The sequence below is a fragment of the Dreissena polymorpha genome, chromosome 3, assembly GCF_020536995.1.
Source record: "Dreissena polymorpha isolate Duluth1 chromosome 3, UMN_Dpol_1.0, whole genome shotgun sequence".
NCBI lineage: Eukaryota > Metazoa > Mollusca > Bivalvia > Myida > Dreissenidae > Dreissena > Dreissena polymorpha.
Genome location: NC_068357.1, coordinates 26,467,528 through 26,487,591, shown reverse-complemented (window position 1 = coordinate 26,487,591; position 20,064 = coordinate 26,467,528). Strand labels below are relative to the sequence as shown.

General features: G+C 37.0%; 1 protein-coding gene across 1 annotated transcript; it reads left to right on the top strand.

The window, feature by feature from the left end:
* The first annotated feature begins 437 nt into the window (after window positions 1-437).
* LOC127873365 (nuclear pore complex protein Nup214-like) lies at window positions 438-19,509 on the top strand. The gene is made up of 10 exons (XM_052417219.1): window positions 438-1,098; window positions 2,099-2,439; window positions 3,110-3,259; window positions 5,352-5,531; window positions 7,044-7,132; window positions 8,224-8,391; window positions 9,846-10,018; window positions 12,801-12,908; window positions 13,345-13,563; window positions 18,168-19,509. The coding sequence occupies exons 1-10, from the start codon at window positions 507-509 to the stop codon at window positions 18,176-18,178; spliced, it is 2,031 nt and encodes a 676-aa protein (XP_052273179.1). The 5' UTR covers window positions 438-506; the 3' UTR covers window positions 18,179-19,509.
* Window positions 19,510-20,064: the final 555 nt, after the last annotated feature.

Genomic DNA, 20,064 nt, shown 5'->3' with positions numbered 1-20,064 from the left:
GATCATGAAACTTTATAGGCACATTGATCATGACTGGCAGATGACCCCTATTGTTTTTCAGGTCACTAGGTCAAAGGTCAAGGTCACAGTGACAAAAAACGTATTCACACAATGGCTGCCACTACAACTGACAGCCAATATGGGGGGCATGCATGTTTTACAAACAGCCCTTGTTGGCGTATTTTTGCAGCATTACTGACCGCCGTGATATTATTGAAATACTGTTGATGACGGTGAAGAATCCAACTAACAAAATAAACATTAATTTCGAAGTCCAAGTATTTTTATTTGATTAAGAACAGCAAACATCATGAAGTTCCTCAGTTGATGACATTTATATTTTAGAGTGACAGAAAATGCCTCGGACGTATGTAGACAACGCCTATAACCGGAGGATCGGGCGGGTGGGGATGCCCCTTGGCAGTATGGTCGTCTCCCAAGATGGCAGTATTTCATCGGCGACGTATGTTGACAATGCTTACAATCGGTCATTAGGTCGGGTAGGGATGCCGAGGGGGAGCATGCCGATTTCGAACAGATGTGGCAGAAGCTATGGCTATTCTGACATTCCAATACGGTTTTCAACCCTTACACCGAATGATGATGATGATTCTGGTAGTAGATCAACTTCGGTCACCATAAGTGAGTCAGCTGCATCTTCGTCTAAGACATATGTTGACAATGCCTACAACAGGAGTGTTGGGCAGGTTGGGATCCAGGCCAGTTCAACAGCTAGTGGCTTGCCAGCCTTTGGTTCTGCTGGTCTCACTAACAGGTCGGGAGCCAGTGCACCTTTGTCATTCACCCCAAGCAACATCTCAACGCCTGTTGCCCAGCCTGGCCCACCCAGCACCAACACATCTCAGGGTACCGGTCCGGCTACTTTGATAATCTTTTCATCAACCTCGGCTGGGATTACTGGTTCTTCTGCATCGTTTACTTCTACACAGCCAGCCACTACATCGTCATTTGGGACTTTTGCAGCCCGTTTGAATAATGAAGGTGGAAAAGCCGGTGCTGGCGCTAATAGTTTTAGTTTCATGCCAACAGCTCCTGCAGGGACTTCTGTAGGATTTGGAGTCAAAACAGCTACTGGAGGTACATTTAGCTGGACAATAGTAACCTTACACTGAAAAACTTTATGCATAACTATAGTTTCGAAAAGTTTCGCTTGAGTTAAAATATCTTACATAATTTGACTGTAAAATAAGGCTACATTTTCTCAATTCAAAATTAAATTCCATTATAATACTAAATTTGGGTATTTCACCACCTTTTAAAGTGGCCTTTTCACAGATTTTGGCATATTTTGAAGTTTGTCTTTTAATGCTTTATATTGATAAATGTAAACATTGGATCTTAAAAGCTCCAGTATAAAAAACAAGAATTAAATTAAAAAAAGGAAAAAAAAGTAGCCGGTATCAGGGCTCGAACCAGTGACCCCCGGAGTCCTGGAGTTAGTCTGAAGTAAAAACGCATTAGCCCTCTCGGCTATTCCGCCAGGTATACACAGTTTAAGTATTTTATACGTTATAGAAGCAATCTTCGTAGTTTCTTAAATTTAAACAACAACAACAGAACTCCAAATTATTCAATCGTTTTGCGTTGCAACGCTTTATAATTTTTAGGTTTTCAAATCGTCAAAAGATACATATAATGGCTATATTGGACTATGGTAAATGTTCAGTAATACTGTTACCTCACAAATATCATAACTAAAACGAAATTTTGCGAATCTGAAACAACTTTTTTCAATTTTGTCAATTTACCAAACTGTGAAAAGATCCCTTTAAGATAACAATGCATAACATTTCCTCTATGCCTCCAAATTAAATTCCACTTTTATACTGAATTTTGACATTTTCACCACATTTTGAGTTCACGTCAACATGCATTATCTTTTGCATAAGGAGGTCATTGGAGCTTAAGATAGATTTTCAAAAGAAAGAATTTCAAATGATATTTTTTAGTTCTTGGGTCACAAATTCTTGTATGAAACTTAACAATAACAGTAATGAAGATTTTTAATTTGTCAGTAAATAATTGTACCAAAAAAAGTTGTATGTTTGATCAAATTCAAGTCTCCCCTTGTTTATAGATGCAACCCTTGATGCACCCAGATCCCCCACAGAGGCCCCTCCTCCTCGCTACCCCTCGGGCGGGGCCTCCGCCCAATCTCCCCGGTACTCCCCAACCCCGGGGCAGACTGACCTGACCCCTGGGGCAGCAGACCTGACCCCCGGGACAGCTGACCTGACCCTCACAGCAGCAGACCTTACCCCTGGGGCAGCAGACCTGACCCCCGGGGCAGCAGACCTGACCCCCGGGCCAGCAGACCTTACCCCTGGGGCAGCAGACCTGACCCCCGGGGCAGCAGACCTGACCCCCGGGCCAGCAGACCAGGCGGAGATACAGTTCTCACAGAGCATCAGGGAGGAGGTGAGGAACATCTTTGGTCTCAGTGTGTAATTTTTTAGCATTTGGAAAAGTATGGGTACTGTGCCAATTGGGAAAAAAAGGGGGGAAAAACTTTTAAATTGGGAAAGAAATTGTTGTGAATTCTTCAGATTGGCATTTATAGGTCTTTTTAATTGCATGGAACAGTTTTGCACAAACACAACAAAATATTGTTTTACCTGCCTTCTTGTTTAAATGTTCAGTTTCAGTACTCATTTTATTTGTTTACTTACAGATAATGTGCTTTTGGAATGAATTTGATGCAATTTTCCTTCCTTGTTGGACTGCAAATGGCAGTTTTGGTCTCAATTCTGAAAAAGCCTTTTACAGGTAGTTTATAAAAAAGGAAAAGAATTGCTGGTCTTTTTAACATTGGTGGACTTGGTAATAAAAACTAATGTGGCAATCAAGTGAGAAAAATATGACAATATCAAAAAAGCACTTGCAGATTGCTGAATCCTCATTCCTATTCAGATCTGTATTTGTTGATTTACTTAGTGTCTCTCCATTATAGATGTTAAAACAAAATCAGTAATTATGACACAAAGTTTATGGTCATGTTTAAAAATTAACAAGCTGGGACGACACTTTATGCACATGAATTAAGCCCAGTTTTTCCAGAATGCAGCTTGATCTCAATTGCAAATTGCAGATCAATCACTTTGAGCGTGAAATGGGTGAGTTACGTGCGCGGGCTGCAGGTGTTGACATGCGCGTAGGCTCTCGTGAGGAGATGACGCAGCTACTGGCTCACACCCAGGACATGCAGGCGTTCTCTGACGAGATCAGGAAGACAGTACAGGTAGCGTACACAGGGCTGACTCTGCCAAAGGGATAAAATGTTACATATTAGCAAATAAGTAAATAAGTAAGATTTAATAATTGGCTTGTCAATTATACATGTTCACTAATAATCACAAAGATCAATGAAATGTTAGAAAATAAATTTGTACTTAGGTCAGCTGCTCTTTTTGCAATCTGTTATTATTTTGATTTCACCTTTTACAGATTAAATTGTGGCAAATAAAAAAACATAGTTAGAAAAAAATCTGTAGTTGATGATCAGGAAGACAGTACAGGTAGCAGACAGAAGGTTTTCCGCAGCCATCAGATAAAATTTTAAAGGGGCCGTCGGCCAGATTGACGAAAAAAAGAAAAGTACTAAAATACTTTTTTTTTACAAGTATTAGTTTATATTGATTATTATATCTTAGCTGGTATAATACATAACTTGAAAAAGTTGTTAAGTTTTCATATTTTCAGTATATTCGGTAATAAAATTTTACTGGGTATGTGTACCAGGTAACTATACCAGTTAACTATAAATAACGCAAGTGGATTGATCGTCATCATCACGTGGTAAACCCAGGAATGCAAATTTTTCATGCGTAGTGAATTGTATATATTTTATATATAAAATGATCAATCTTCTTGCGTTATTTTGACTTCAAATGTGAAATTGGCCATAAATGTGAGCTTGTCCTGGCCATAACTATGTCGTTCATTGTGAGATTTTAAAATCATTTGGCACATTTGTTCACCATCATTGGACGGTGTGTCACACGAAAGAATTATGTCGATATCTGCAACGTCAAGGTCACACTTTCAGTTCAAAGGTAAAAAATGACCATAAATGATCTTGTCCGGGCCATAACTCTGTCATTCATTGTGAGATTTTAAAATTACTCGGTACATTTGTTCACCATAATTGGACGGTGTGTCGTGCAAAAGACAGGTGATTTCCCGTCGATAACTTGTGTTGTTATTGACCAATCTTGATGAAACTTTGGTTTTAACAAGCTTGCATGGAGACTGTGCATAGGATTCTATTTAAGGCATAAAGGTCAACATTTGCTATAAATAAAAATAGAAAAGTGGCATACGCTCAATTAATTCAGTTTGGACTGAGCTATTGCACTGTTATTTTGTTTGTATCTAGCTTATATGCAGACTTAGTGAGGGACTTCATTTGGGAGCAAGATAGATCAAGGTCAAGGTCACTGTTTCAAAAAATAGAAAAATGGTTTTCAGTTAATAACTTGGAGTTTGGACGTAGGTAATGAACTTAGTTTTGTTTGTAGGTTGCTTGTATGCAGAATTATTTTTTTTTTTTTTTTTTTTTTTCTTTTTTTTTTTTATTCAATATCATACATACAATGTAAACATGTATATGAGCATACAACACAGTGATTGTACAAAGCAATAAAGTTCAGACATGTTATACAAGATATGCTAATATATATATATTTTTTAGAGAGAAAAGAAAAGAACAACAGAGACATAGTTATGAACAATGATGAGTTGTATAAAGTCGGAGGAAAGCATACTGGACTTGTGTGTTTTGTTGTATATTCACAATGATCTTGTCTGATTGTATGCAGAATTAGTTCATTAAATTAATAACAAATCTCCCAAAAAGTGTTTTCTACCATCTAGGACATATGTCTTAGCAATAGTAAGCTGACAATTTGAAAATAATGGAAAATTAGAATACCAAGAAAGTTTCATTTACAGATTAGTTAATTGTCACGGCACACAAAACCATGGATGGTGGTTTAGGTTTTTAAGCTTCCATATATAACATTATCTAAATAAAAAACACATTAAGTATTCTCTTAATATTATCTATTATTAGAGCCATGCTCTGAGAAAAGGGGGCTTTATGTATGTGTGTAAAGTGTTTACCCGGATTAGCCTGTTACGTCTGCACAGGCTAATTAGGGACAACAGTTTATGCTTTTATGGTATTTTTCATTTGAACGAAGTCCCTTCTAAGAGAAAATCCAGTTTAGGCAGAAAGTGTTGTCCCTGATTAGCCTGTGCAGACTGCTCAGGCTAATCTGGGACAACACTTTACACATATGTATTTAACCCCATTTTCCTATGTGTTTCAGGACCAGAATCAAAAGGTGCAGGGAGAGAGGATGCTATGCTTGGACCTGTTCTCGCAAGTGGAGGAATGCCGGCGCCGATGGAAACTCAACACAGACCCCAAATACCTGCACCTGCTCAAGACGTGCGCTCTGGACCCCGGCGGTGCTGAAAGGCTCAAGCATCTCCAGCAGCAGTACCAGGTTCAATATTTTGTTCAACATACATAGAGGTATTTGGGCCATTTTGATTAGGAAAAATCGTTTCATTTTTACTAAATTTGGGTATTTGGTGGTGGTGTTTTTTTGGCTAACACATACTTTAAAATCGCTTTAAGATCGCGGTGGTGTAGTGGATGAGGTGTCCGTCTAGCATTCGGGAGTTCGTGGGTTCGCTCCCTATTTTGGGAGTAATGGTTCTTCCCAGGAAACGGACTCGATAATGTCCCTCTGCCTATAATGCTTTAAAGGGCGCTTGGCAGTATATATATATATATATATATATATATATATATATATATATATATATATATATATATATATATATATATATAGAGATAAAATTGATAATGAATGTGTTTTCAATATTTTATTAATTAAGGTTCAACTTATACTGCTGGATGGGGAGATAAAATAAAAGTTGAGATTTATATTTTAAAAAAAATAGTTTGATTTGTTTTTTAATGAGCTTTTCCTTTGGTAATTTTGGCCGTCATATGAAAAGTATATGCCCTTCTTGAGATAAGAATAGGGCAAAATTGTGGCCCCAAATTTGACAAAAATATCTTCCACTGAGGTTAGAGTGCAGAAATAGCAGAGCTCTTGACATATATTGTTCTTGTTAAAAGTTTTGGTGTTAATATATGAAATGAAGTTCGAGGGGACAGGGTAAAGTAGATTAACAGAGGGTATTATGCGCAGGCTGGTCAAAAGCTTTGCTGGCCTCATATTGCATGAGACCCATTGTCATACGAAGCAGCTCATCCTTAATCACCACATCCAATAGCACGATACTATCTGTAGTGATTCTTGTCTTTTGTCTCTTAACCAAGTGGTCTTTTAATGCAATTCAACTTTCAAATGCAGGTGATTGTTTGTTGTATGTATCAGTTGTACCATAGGAAAAGAATATGTTATCCATCATACAAGTGAGCCTCATACTGGACAAACTTTGCTTAATACATGTGCCTTAAGAGTCGTCCCTTATTAGCCTGTGCTAACTGGATTTTCATTTAGAAGAGGCTTAATTTAAACAAAGAACTCAATAAAAGTGGAAAGTGTCGTCCCTGATTAGCCTTTGCGGACTGCACAGGCTTATATAGGACGATGCTTTACACACATGCATTAAGCTTAGTTTTCACAGAATGTGGCTGAAATGTATCAGTGCTTTTTGACTTTGCAGCGTATGTTTTAACCATTTTGGGAATGGGTCCAGGTCCCTTTGGATTGGGACAAATTGCAGCGTTTTGACTAAAATTGGAAATTAATGTTGCTAGAATTGGAAATAAGTGTTGTTGTTCTGCTTACAAATGCTTCAGAATTGAGATTAAAAGTGTTTTCAATATTAAATTTACTGAGGTTCAACATATAGAGCTGGATGGGAACTAAATGTTAAGATATACATTGTATATTTAAAAAAAAATTGAAACTTTCAATTACTGGCCCCGAATTTGAACAAAAAAACACTGCTTTACCATATCTACTTTCAATTCTCAGCTGCTGGATCAGATCCTGAGCCGCCTGAGGGATGTGGACCTAATACTGGATACACAGTGGGAGGAATACCAGAACAGGAAGACAAACAAGTGAGTCATTTAGTCTCATTTTGGGAAAACTGGGCTTCATGCATGTGCATTAAGTGTCATCCCAGATTAGCATGTGCAGTCTGCACAGGCAAATCAGGGACAACACTTTCTGCCTATATTTGATTTTCATTTAGAAAAGACTTTTTGTTAAATGAAAAGTTCCATATAAGCGGAAAATATCCTCCTGGCTATCCTGGAATGACACTTTATGCACATGCATAAGTTTTTCCAGAACGAGGTTCAATTGTCCAGGTAGAATACTGGGTCCTGTACAAATGGCATTGATGAACAGTTATTGTATTGCAGCCTTTTTTGTGTCCCCCACCACTGTTGTGGGGGACATATTGTTTTTGCCCTGTCTGTTGGTTTGTTTGTGTGTTTGTTTGTTTGCCCCAACTTTAACATTTGCAATATTTTTTGCAATATTGAAGATAGCAACTTGATATTTGGCATGCATGAGTATCTCATGGAGCTGCACATTTTGAGTGGTGAAAGGTCAAGGTCATCCTTCAAGGTCAAAGGTCAAATATATAGCTTCAAAGGGGCGCAAAAGGGGACATAGTGTTTCTGACAAACACATATCTTGTTTTACCTTGAATGTGAAGGCCATTCTTTGAGGTCAAAGGTCAAAATAAAGTCCATTTAAAAGCTCTTGATTTCTCATGCATAGGAGGATGTAAAAATGAGTTGCCTGAACAGTAAACTTAAAAAAATAATTGTCCTTCACAGAAATGTGTTGGGTCAAAGTCAAAGTAAGTCAACAGATGGCGGTAGAATTTTTGGATCAGATTTGGAAAAAAAAAAGTTTGCCATTGTGAAAATGCCTAATAGCATCAAACATAATGTAGATTCATATATTTTCGTTGACAAGAAATTACGTGGATTAATAAAATTTGGCATTTTTGCTTTATCTTAAATTTGTTTGTTCTTTTTATAATTTCTGACATAAGACTTCAGACTTTAATATTCCTTTGGCATTTGATTTCCTGATTGAGAGGACACACAAAAATCCATGAGAATTTGTGTCTGACAAATAATATTGGTTTCACACCACGTTACACCTGCTCTTTCTCACTCCCTCTCTCTCACAGGATGGCCATGCCAACCAATGATGCACTGTACCGCGTCGTCAAGAGCAACCACAGCCTGATCACGGCCCATAAGGGGAAGCTGCGCCAGCTGGAGGAGAGACTGAAGCAGCTGAAACTGTACAACCAGACGTCCACCTGGAGTAACACCAGCATCACCACCAGTCACGAGTGAGATTGCAGTACCTTTATCTCATGAGCCCCGGGCCCGTATTCACTGCATTCTGGGAAAACTTGGCTTGATGCATGTGCGTAAAGTGGCCTTCCAGATTGGCCTGTGCAGTTGGCAATCAGGGAAGACAATTTCCTACTTTACTGGATTTTTGCTTAGAATAGAAAAGACTTCCTTAAAATGAAAAATACCACAAAATCAAAAAAATTAGAGTCCCTGATTAGCCTGTGCGAACTGCAAATAGCTAATCTGGGATGACACTTAAAACACATGCATTAAGCCCAGTTTTCCCAGAACGAGGCTCATTCCATTTTGACAGTGAAATTGAACGTGAAATCAGGTGTGTGATTTCGCCTCCTTTCAGCTGATTTCCCTAATTTGAATTCCAATTTGTTTTACGAATAGATCTTAACTATAATGCATCTGTTAAAATATGAAGAGTTTTAGTCCATTGTATGTTTCTCCACAGTTTCAAAAATCACATCCCAAAAACTTGGTGAAAAAATTTGTCTAAAAACAATGTCTCAGATGAGTTCAAGAGTTCAAAAATGGTTTTGAGCCATTCAAAAACTTGCCAGCCAAGGAGTGGACAGTTTTCATTATTTGGATATTTGAAGTCTGTAAAATGCTTAAGAACACTGTTGAAGTCATGAAACTTGGTTAGAAAAATTGTCCCGAATATTATCTTGGCTGAATTTAAAACAAGTTCATGTCGAATAAAAATAAGGTCACTAGGAAAAATTAAAGAAAACTTTGTTAACAATCTAAGAAGTCATACAATTGCCAAGTTTTCATGAAACTTTGTAAGAATAGTTGTTCTTATGGTACCTCAGCCCAGATGAGCTCAAAACTGGTGGGAAAAGATGTGGTGACATTTTCAAGTTGTGAACACTATCATTTTTTGTCATGGAACTTGGTCTCAAAATTGGTTTCAATAATTTCTTGTCTGAGTTTGAAAACTTGGTCATGTGGGGTCAAAAATTGGTTTAAGATTGAGGTAAACAAAATTGTGATTACTTGTAAAGCACAATATCCATGAAAGCCAACTTGAATATTTAGATACTGTATAAAATGCAATCCAAACTAGGCACTATGGGGTTTAAATTTGTTTTCACAAGGTCATATGGAAAAAAAAGAATCTTGTAAACACTAGTTCTTTCTTGGCTTTAGGGGAAAAGGTTATATAATTGTCCTATGCTTGACTGATTTGTATGTTACATTTAAGTAATTGTGTTTAAAAAGCTGCTAGGGCACCTTTAATTTATTTGAGCTACTCTTGGCCGCCATCTTCACCAAACCCTTAAACTTCTTTATTCTTTCCCAATTGATTTGGATTAAGAATGCTGAAACAAACGAACACTGTTTATATCCGTAGTGTCAGTGAGTTGTCTAACTTGGCGGATACTCTCCTGGAGAGAGTCCAGTCTCTAATTAACACTGTTTCTATCCATAGTGTCAGTGAGTTTTCTAACTTGGCTGATACTCTCCTGTCGGGGAGTCCAATAAAGTCCAGCTCGAGTCACTCTTCTGTGAAGGAGGAAAGGAAAATGAGCAGGACCAAGATGGAACGACTCAGGGACCACCTGATGTCACGCAATGGGCCAACTGTACGATCAACTAAACCAGGTCTGTACCTTGGCTTGTTTGAAGGTTAAGCTTACATATTTAAAATTGAAGATCAAAGGCCAAAGGTTTATTGATAGGAGTTGGTTAACTGGGAACAATTACAAAAGTGTCTTTAGGGGTGGCTCTAAAGTGTAGATCAATAAAGGAATTTTCCGATTAATTTAATTTAAACCTTTTTGTTTAAGCAGTATTGCATAGAAAGCCTAAATCTTATTGAAATGCTCTCAAGTCCGTTTCGTGGGTAGAACCATTACTTAGTGTTTGTGTGGGGTTCATCTTAAGAACCCTCGGACACCATATCCACTAAGCAACGAAAACCTTTTGAATACTGAATTTCCTTATTGTTATTAGAAACCACAGAAGGAAATGAATATAGTGGCTTACAAGGACTTGGTATCCAGGTTGTTTGTTCAGATTAAGTCTAAACCAGCTAGGAAAAAAAAAAAATCAAATCCCATATTTCTTTTATTTCTGTTTCATTACAAATAACAATTCATGTGGAATTGCAATATTTAAAAATGTTTCATGTGCTGAATATTTTATTTCTGTACTGAAATTTGTTAAGTATCGAGGAAATGAAGTGAAAAATAAATTTTTTAATTAAGGACATGTTTAATATTAAAACGTCTGTTTCTTTCTTAATGTATATGGTATGTATATCGTTATGTCTTATTACCCCCTGTCAAAGGCGGAGGGATATAGTATTGGCGTTGTCCATCCGTCAATCTGTCTGTCCCTTTATCACAAAATGTGTTCATTTATAAAGTTCATGTAGTTTTCCCATACAAGTGATTTTAACCAGGATTGTTCAGTTCTCTAGTATGAACTAATCCCCCCCCCCCCCCACAACTTCAAATACCACAAGCAATTATATTGTGTAAGAATGAGGGCAACAGCCCTCTATTATCAGAGGTATTTTCAAGACACTGCACTGTGCCTGTGTGTAGTCAAATTATTATTTAAAATAAACAGTTACAGCTTTGAGCTTGATTAACCATACTCTTTAAGATGTATTTGAGAAAATGTTTTGCTCAAAATTGCCGTGTGTATCAAACAATACCCTAAAACTATTTTGAAAGTAAACATCTTTTATTTTATGCTTTCTGGTGGTTTATAAAGAAATATCAGTGAAATAAAACTGATAATTCACTGTTTCTAACAGTGAAAATTAACAGTGAAAATTATTGATAATTTTATTGTTTGACAAGAAATATTGTTGCAAAGAAATGCAAATAATTGTTTGTAAGCAAAAAATAAAAAATAAATGTATTGGATTTGGTGGAATATCAATTTTAATTCACTCATGATCAGAGCTCCAGATAATTTTTTCAGTCGAGGGGTATTTCACTCATGAAATGTTTAATTGATGAGTAAAAATCAAAATCTGATAATTTTAAGGAGTATTTATGTTCAAAGGATCAGAATTAATAATAAATTGTACATGAAGTCTTAACTCGCTATGTCAAGCAGTCTTGTATACAATATAGAAATCCCTTTTGTTTTATGTAACAGTTTTTCTGTTTTATTTGCCCTTGGCTTATAAGCAGCCATTAATCTCTTTTCCGTCTTGATTTGGCAAGCCACTGTTTAGCACACACTGTACAGCCACGATCAAAGTCGTTCAAGCTTGGCCCACAAAACGTGTTTATTATATGTGTATTTCGGCTGCCATTTAAAAAGTGCTTGAAGGAAAAAGGGTTTCCCATAGTGCCACACAAGAGATGAACTGATAGCAAAAATTATATGCTTGATGTTGGGCGATTCGGGTTTTATCAAATGTGATGTAAAATGTTTTCACTGAAAGCGTATATCGCTTCTCAACAATGCAGCAAGGAACCCGTTGTGTCAACATCGGCCTTTATTGTGGGCCAAAATGAAATGATACCGTTCTGACTGAGGAGTAAATTAGGTCGGGAACCACATTCTAGACATAGATGGTGATGTCACTACGTTTTTACCGGTGTGGACACAATGACGTGAACCAGTCAGGTTTACATGAATTTATATGCATATATAAACGGCTTAGGCTACTATTCCATCTGTCCGTATCCGCATATCCGCAAAAAAATAGGACCAGTTGAAATGCATTGCGCATATTCCATTCATCCGCATCCGCATATCCGCACGCGCAATAGGCGTCCGCAAAAGAACGCTCATGTGCGGAAAAGATGCGGACGGCATTTAGCACGATGAGGGAAGCTGTCATCTCAAAAATCAACTGAAAAACTAATCGAATTCATAAAAAATTACACGGAATTATACAACCAACGCAGTTCTGCATATTTCACTTCAAATGTTTGGAAAAGCATAGCCAAGGCACTAGAACAAGATGTTTCAGGTATTTACCATTTGTATTCTTTTACAGGCAGAATGATGATTTGTACCTTATATCTACTTAAATTCACGCTTGTTCTTCATAATAAGTATCTCAATTATAATTTTCAGTTTTATCCATATATGTTTTGTCCCAAAAAAGAAAGATAAGTTCGCTGATGCGGATAAATGGAATATAGCGTCCTTATTATGATTTTGCGGATACGGATGCGGATAGATGATTTCACACGATGCGTAATCCGAATTTAGCCAGGATTTTTTTACTCAACAAAAATTTAAGTCATGCGTATTTTCTTTTTTTTGATGCGTATTTTACGCAAATACGCATCTTATCTGGCCCTCTGCTCATGATCATAGAAAAAATATATTTTTATGATCACTCGTGAATTAAAATCCATATTCCACCAAATCTAACAAATATCCTCTATATAACTACATTTGTTCCCAGGCCACCGGTCCGTGTTGACCATCCCTGACCACCAGCTAGTGACAGCCAGATCTACCACTGACCGGGAAAACGGGGCCATGTATGGGAACACGCCCCAGAGGGGCGCAGGTAAGACAGGGGGCCAAGTAAGGGGACACCACCCGTAGGGGGCAGGTAAGGCAGGGCAGCACACATTGTTGGGTGGAAACAAATTAGACTCGCTTTGGGAGAATGGGGCTTAATGCACGTGCTTAAAGTGTCATCCCAGATTAGCCTGTGAAGTCCGCACAGGCTTATCAGGAACAACACTTTACACCTTAACCTGCTTTTATTTAAAAAGATTTGTGTTTAATACCATACAAACGATAAGTGTTGTCCTAGTAACTCGGAGGCTGTTTAGGTTTTATACTGTTTGCCTCTCATCAGTATCTTAGGGTTGGAAATGAAGCCTTTAAAACTTGAATCTTGTAAGAAAGGTCTAAAATTTGATTTGATTTTCTAAGGGACTACAAACATGTCAAAGTGCGTATCTCAGTGGTAAAGGATTTAACATGTTTGTTGGCAGGCGAATTTGTGAAATGGGGAGAACGTGATGTGGATCGAATGGCCCAGCCTAACCATCAGAAGGACAAGTCGTCCAAATCTCAGCCCGGGAACCAGCCTGTGTCCAACAAAGTTGGGGGCCTGAAGGGCTTCTCCCAAGGCATCATAGACAAGGGTGAGAAGATGATGGAGAAGGGCCAGCAGCTTATCATGTCTAGGGATCCCGCTAGTACCAAACCAGGTATACTATAACACCTCAAGTCCATTCAAAGACATCTGACCCTCACTGTGGGAAAACAGGGTTTCATGCATTTGCCTTAGGCATCGTCCCAGATTACCTTGTGCAGTCTGCACAGCAAATCAAGGACGACACTTTCTGCTTTAATTGTATTTTTTGTTTAAAGGAAGTCTCTTTATTAGCAAAAATCTAGTATATGCGGAAAGTGTCATCCCAGATTAGCCTGTGCGGACTGCACAGGCTAATCTGGGACGACACTTTACGCCCATGCATTAAACCCTATTTTCCCAGGGTGGTGCTCATATATATTGACCAAACTAATTGTCATTATATTGGCATTAGCCAAACATACGGTTATATATTAATTTATAGTTTGTTGTGAGTTAAATGGGTGAAATAGTGATTGAATTGTCCATCTGTCAATCAGTTCTTCACTAAAATTTACAACGCAAAGCTTTATTACTTTGAAACTTGTTTTTTGAGATGAAAGTGTATTGGTATTAAGGAAGGGAACTTTTAATTGAGGTAAGGGCACCTTGGCATCACCGTACCGGTATGTCGTGTAAAATTGAACACTGTAAAGTTGCATCAAAGTAATTGTATTGTATGTGGATAAATAAGCATGGAGTTTATATTTCTCAGAGAGACAGAGGCTTATACCTTTTATTCACTAACTACAGCAGGGATTTTTTCCCCATCCTTGTGAAGCAGCCTTGGCCCCCTCAATTTGTGAAAAAATGAGTCGCAAACTTTTCAAATTGTGAAAAAAAAAGAGTCCTGAACTCATCAAAATTATGAAAAAATGAGTCGCATAATTCTTTAAATTGTGACAATTTGAGTCATGAACTTATCAACTTTGTGAGAAAACGGCCAGGAAAAAAAAGCCATTTCATATTAAATCAATATATGCTGTTGAAGTTTAAATTCAGTTTGAAATATTACTCAGGGTGAGCCTTTCTCTTTTCTTAGAAACAAATATTGTATACGTTTGTTTTTCCAAAAGAAACGATAACTTTACCCTGGCTCTAAATCAGAAAAATGGAAACAATAACGGGTGACACTTCGAAATTCTCAGATTGACATTTTAGCTGTATTCCTGTGTTTTTTAGGTAAAATAATGTTTAAACTTTAGATTAATTTGTAAAAAAAGATATAAGCATAAAATAATTACACAAAATTATGGACCAGTAAAAGTGATGGAAGTTATTTTGACAATCAATTTCTCAATATATAACAGTAAGCTTTTCCTTATTTTGGAAGAATACATATTCATTAAAGGGTATAAATAAACTTCTTTCTAACAAACAAAATTGCAATAAAACAGGAGTTCCCATCTTCCTTTAATCCAGCTAATTTTAAAGTTAGGACGTTATGGATTTTTCCATTACATTTATATTTATTGCAAGTAAAACCTGTGAATCCTACCTTAGCCATCATCCTTTGTTGAGAGTTTGTATGCTTTTATATGCATAGCGTTTTTATAAAGCGGAATATTGCCACTTTACAAGCCACTTTCCTTCCAAGTAGAAGTGGACATTATGTTTGACATTTTGACATTTGCGGAAAGTGATGGACGTAGTACTTGACATTTCGCATGACATTCCTTTGTTCACTTGTTTTGTTGTTGTAGTTATTACAAGTTTGTAACTAGTTACTAACAGTTTAAATTCGTATTGTTGTGAGTTTCAAAGTCATATAGCAGTTTTAAACTTGTTCTGTTATGTTCTGTTGACTCAAATTGATGGTGTTTGTCCAACTGACGAGTCCTGGAAACACTGTATGGGTCAAAACAACATTCACGGCAAGTAGAGTTTGTAACTTCTGGTGATAAGCATTATTTCAATATGACCAACTGTCAGAGAAAGACATATCGGAACCTTTTTATACCCTACTTTAAAGCAAGTTTTAATTAATGTAATGATTGAACCAGAAGTTCACAAGTTTACTTTCTGTGATATTGGGACGAAACACATCAGACATTCGCTCCATATTTTTCAAAATTCTGAATTATCAACTCGTTAATACACAAATTTACTAAAGGTTTTCCAAAATTTATCAATGATAAATGTTAAATCATGAATTTGGTCAGTGTCTGGTGTGTCTTGGAGGGTACTTTTTGGTCAATAAGATAAAAGAGCCAATGTTTGCACTTTTGGTCTTATTTTCCATATGGATACACTGATGAAATTGAACACTAATCATAACATCGTAAATCAGAACTTCCGTAACTTCCATGTCTCACAGATCTGAAAATTTAAGAGACCACATGTCACATCAAGTTTTTCATGATGACTGTAAAGGCGTAAAGGTTATGTAGAACACGTTCATGATCCAACTTATCACGCTAGGGACCACCTTCCGCCATCTGTACAATTGTGTAATTAAAGTGTACATTTGATTATAAACTATAATGTGTGCCCGTAACAAATACAATATATTGAAAAGCATTTACAGCACATCATTCTTTGTTCACCTTAACAAAAGACATGAACTTTATTTAACCCATATGTATCATCCATTTTGAACTATGAGTGTGAGATTTAGTGATCTATCAAAGTGACCAAAAATTAAGCGCGTTCATCGAAAATTGTTTTAAAGATTATCATATCTAAAAATGTGAAAAAAATCATCGCAATATGCCAAAGTTTGTCAAGTCCCCTTTCATATACTTTTATACTCATATACGTTAAGATAAATAAATAACAACATTGATATGATATAATGTACAACAAGGCAATTGCATTGTGCTGTTCATGTACATTTTATAAGTATAAGTGTATAGCAGTGCACGTAAACATTGTTGGGATTGGTGTATGTGCAGTGCACGTCAACATTGTTGTTATTGATGTGTGTGCAGTGCATGTTAACATTGTTGGTATTGGTGTATGTGCAAGGCACTTAAACATTGTTGGTATTGGTGTATGTGCAGTGCACGTAAACATTGTTAGTATTGGTGTATGTGCAGTACACGTAAACATTGTAAGTATTGGTGTATGTGCAGTGCATGTAAACATTGTAAGTATTGGTGTATGTGCAGTGCACATAAACATTGTTGATTTTGGTGTATGTGCAGTGCACGTAAACATTGTTGGTATTGGTGCATGTGTAGTGAACGTAAACATTGTTGGGATTGGTGTATGTGCAGTGCATGTAAACATTATAAATATTGGTGTATGTGCAGTGCATATAAACATTATAAGTATTGGTGTATGTGCAGTGCATGTAAACATTGTAAGTATTGGTGTATGTGCAGTGCATGTAAACATTATAAGTATTGGTGTATGTGCAGTGCATGTAAATATTGTAAGTATTTGTGTATGTGTTGTTCATGTACACGCTGTAAGTACAAATGTACTGGTGTATGTAAGGTTCACCTAGAAGTTGTAAGTACTGGTGATTGTACATTTAGCGCAGAAGTTGTAAGAACTGGTATTAGGTCAGTTCACCAAGAAGTTGTAAGTACTGGAGATTGTGAAGTTCACATAGAAGTTGTAAGTATTGGTTTCGTTCAATAAGTCATAAAATAATGAGTTAAAACACATTTGTTTATAATTTGTCGTTAACCATTGATGAAAATAAATAATGTCTAATCAAAGTGCTGAAGGCAATGAAGTTGTTCGCTGTTGTATAATCTTAGACACAACTCAGTTTTCAAAATTATGTTATAGCTTTTTATATCGCAAGTTTGAAACGAACACATCCCATTCAAATTTTAAATAAGTGTGTCTTAAAGCACAGGTTGAGATGTGTTGTTTTTTTCAAATCATAAATAAAAAAGATAATTTAAGCTTCATTTTGGGAAAACAGGGCTTAATGGCATTAATTGTCATCCCAGTACCAGAGACTGTCTTTAAACAAAAAACACCAAAAATTCAGAAAGTGTCGTCCTTGATTAGCTTGTGCGCATTGCACAGGCTAATCAGTGTGCACAAGCTAATCTTATTTGACATGCATTTAGCCCCATTTGCCCTGAAAGCAGCAAATATGTACCGATTTCAATGATTAAAACCCTAGGCTGGATATTGTTGTCTTACAAGCTGTTAAACACTATTGATTAAATATACACACTGCAGTAGTGGAGCAGATGTTCCTAGCGTCATGCATGCGATTCGGGTAGTCAAAATCAGTCTTCAGAATTTTCCTCCCCTCAGACTTAACGTCAATCACACCCCTGAATTCGTCCTCTGCATACTTTTACTGCAGGTAGTGCAGACAGGCAGAGGTTATCCTACTAGCGTAGCTAATGCAGACTGACTTGCAAACCATCCTCTCTACATTAGTTGTGAGCTAATGCTTACAACTTAAAATTACGTTGCTTGCTGAACACTTTTGCAGTCTAAAATGGATCCTTTACTCAAGATTTATCGTTTAACTATTTCGTGTTCTTATTTCAATGCTGATTATACTTTACATGATTTAAAATTATTATCCCATAAGACATACAGGCATGCATGTGCTAATATAGTGTAAACAGAACGACATAATTATCTTATAATTGTTATGAATTTGTATAGTACAGGTTTAAACTGCATTTGCTATGAGGAGTTACAAAATGTTTAGTAACATATCAATTTTTTCTGCAATTTAAATGTTTTCCGAACTTTCAGGTTCAATGTGAAAATGCCTCCCTATAGACATGCACTGCCTGGGGTATGGGTCCCACATAAGACAGGCATGGAGAGATGCATACAGGGCGTATGATAGACTGGAGACTGCACGGTTGCCTGGAACACCATTGATAACTACGGGTAGTAAAGCAGAGGGACTGACACGCTTGTATGAAAGTGACTGGGATCGCCTTTATGTAGTAAGAGGCATCATTTGTTTATAAGGTGGTGTTAATTCTGACAGATTACCAAGGGAGACAGTTGTGTTTACATTAAATACCGACATATGCTACTACGGACATTGTAGGCTTCATTTACTAGAGCGACATGGTACAATGATTCCAACATTAATTCGGGATGCTCTGTGTTATGATGGAAATGGGCATGTTCTCCTGAGTAGTGCTTTATATTTTGATAACTACAATAAGGTGGAATTAACGCAAGGCCAAGTGCGTCACGAACGTGCAGGACCATCAAGGCAGAGTTCAATTGAGGCATTGCATACTGACATGGTCGTTTCTTTACGCTGTCACTGTCCTGGCATACTATTGAGATGGACAGAACGTAGTCGCCATTGGCAACCACCGGATATCGTTCACATAGTTGAAAGAATGGGATCATTTGTGACACCTGTTGGTTTTAAGGGTAGTGAAAATCAACATGTAGAATGAAGGATTTGCTTTTATACTGGGGAGAATGAACTCTTGAGCTGTCTTAATAACACTCAGGTGTACGTTTATGTTATATTGAAAATGGTGGTTAAGGATGTGTTAAAGCCAGTAAAGAAGGAAATTTCATCATACACAGTAAAAACATTGTATTGTGGCTTTCGGAGAGCAATCCACAGGTACGGTTTAATGAAAGTAGTTTTTTTATTGGCTTCGGGAAGGACTGGGGCAACTAAAAACGGCAATAATAAAGACCCATCTGCCATATTATATAATACCAGAAAGGAATCTGATGGAAGCTTGCGGACTCGATGCAGAGCAAAAGCGTAACAGGGTTGATGAACGAAGGTGAAACGATATAAATTAGATTGCCGAAGATAAGGAAGGCAATAGTATCGCACCCAGAGCCACTGATGTGGTATGGCAAGAAAATATTGGAACCTGAACGTCTGTTGCTTAAGGGCATGAACAGAAGGTTGTATTGCTCAGATAAAAATCGTGTGGAAAATGAGTTGGATCCTATGTCGCAGGCGCTACAGAGATGTGTAACGGAGATTTCGATAGAGATCGGCCAGAGAATGAATTGGGAAGGAAGTCGGATTGTTGATCGGAAGGAGATATATACCATGATGTTGATGTAATGTCCTTATTATGCAATAATCGCCGAAAATGAATTTTATGCAATTGTTCATCTTTTCAACAATTTACAACCGTTGTATATATTCATTCGTTGTCTAACGCATCTTTTTCTTTGTAATGCTGATGCCTTTGATCGTTAATTATTTAATTGTGAGCTACATTTATAATCATTTGTTGCCAAAGGCCCTTTAAGAGGACATATTCCTTGGCACAATTATGGAAACCATCGCGGTTATTGTTTGTATATCCAGTATCTAAGCAAATGATTGTAATCTTGGGGATTTTACAGTGGTGTTATTGTATGGGTCGTTAGAAATTTACTTATTATTTATGATCAAGGAATTGTGTCGCCATGTTCTTGCATGGTATAATAATGCAGTTTAAAAGAAATTAACCATGGGTTTGGACAATGGGCGAAATGGTGTTACGGTAATTGAAGTTCAAAACTACTAGAATGCATAGAAATTGACATGAAGAAAGACAACCGTATTTAGTCCAAATTTATATTATACCGGTACATGTTTAATAGATTATTGCATATCTGGGTACTACACTGAAATATAAAACTTAACTCGTAATTGTAAGTAGTA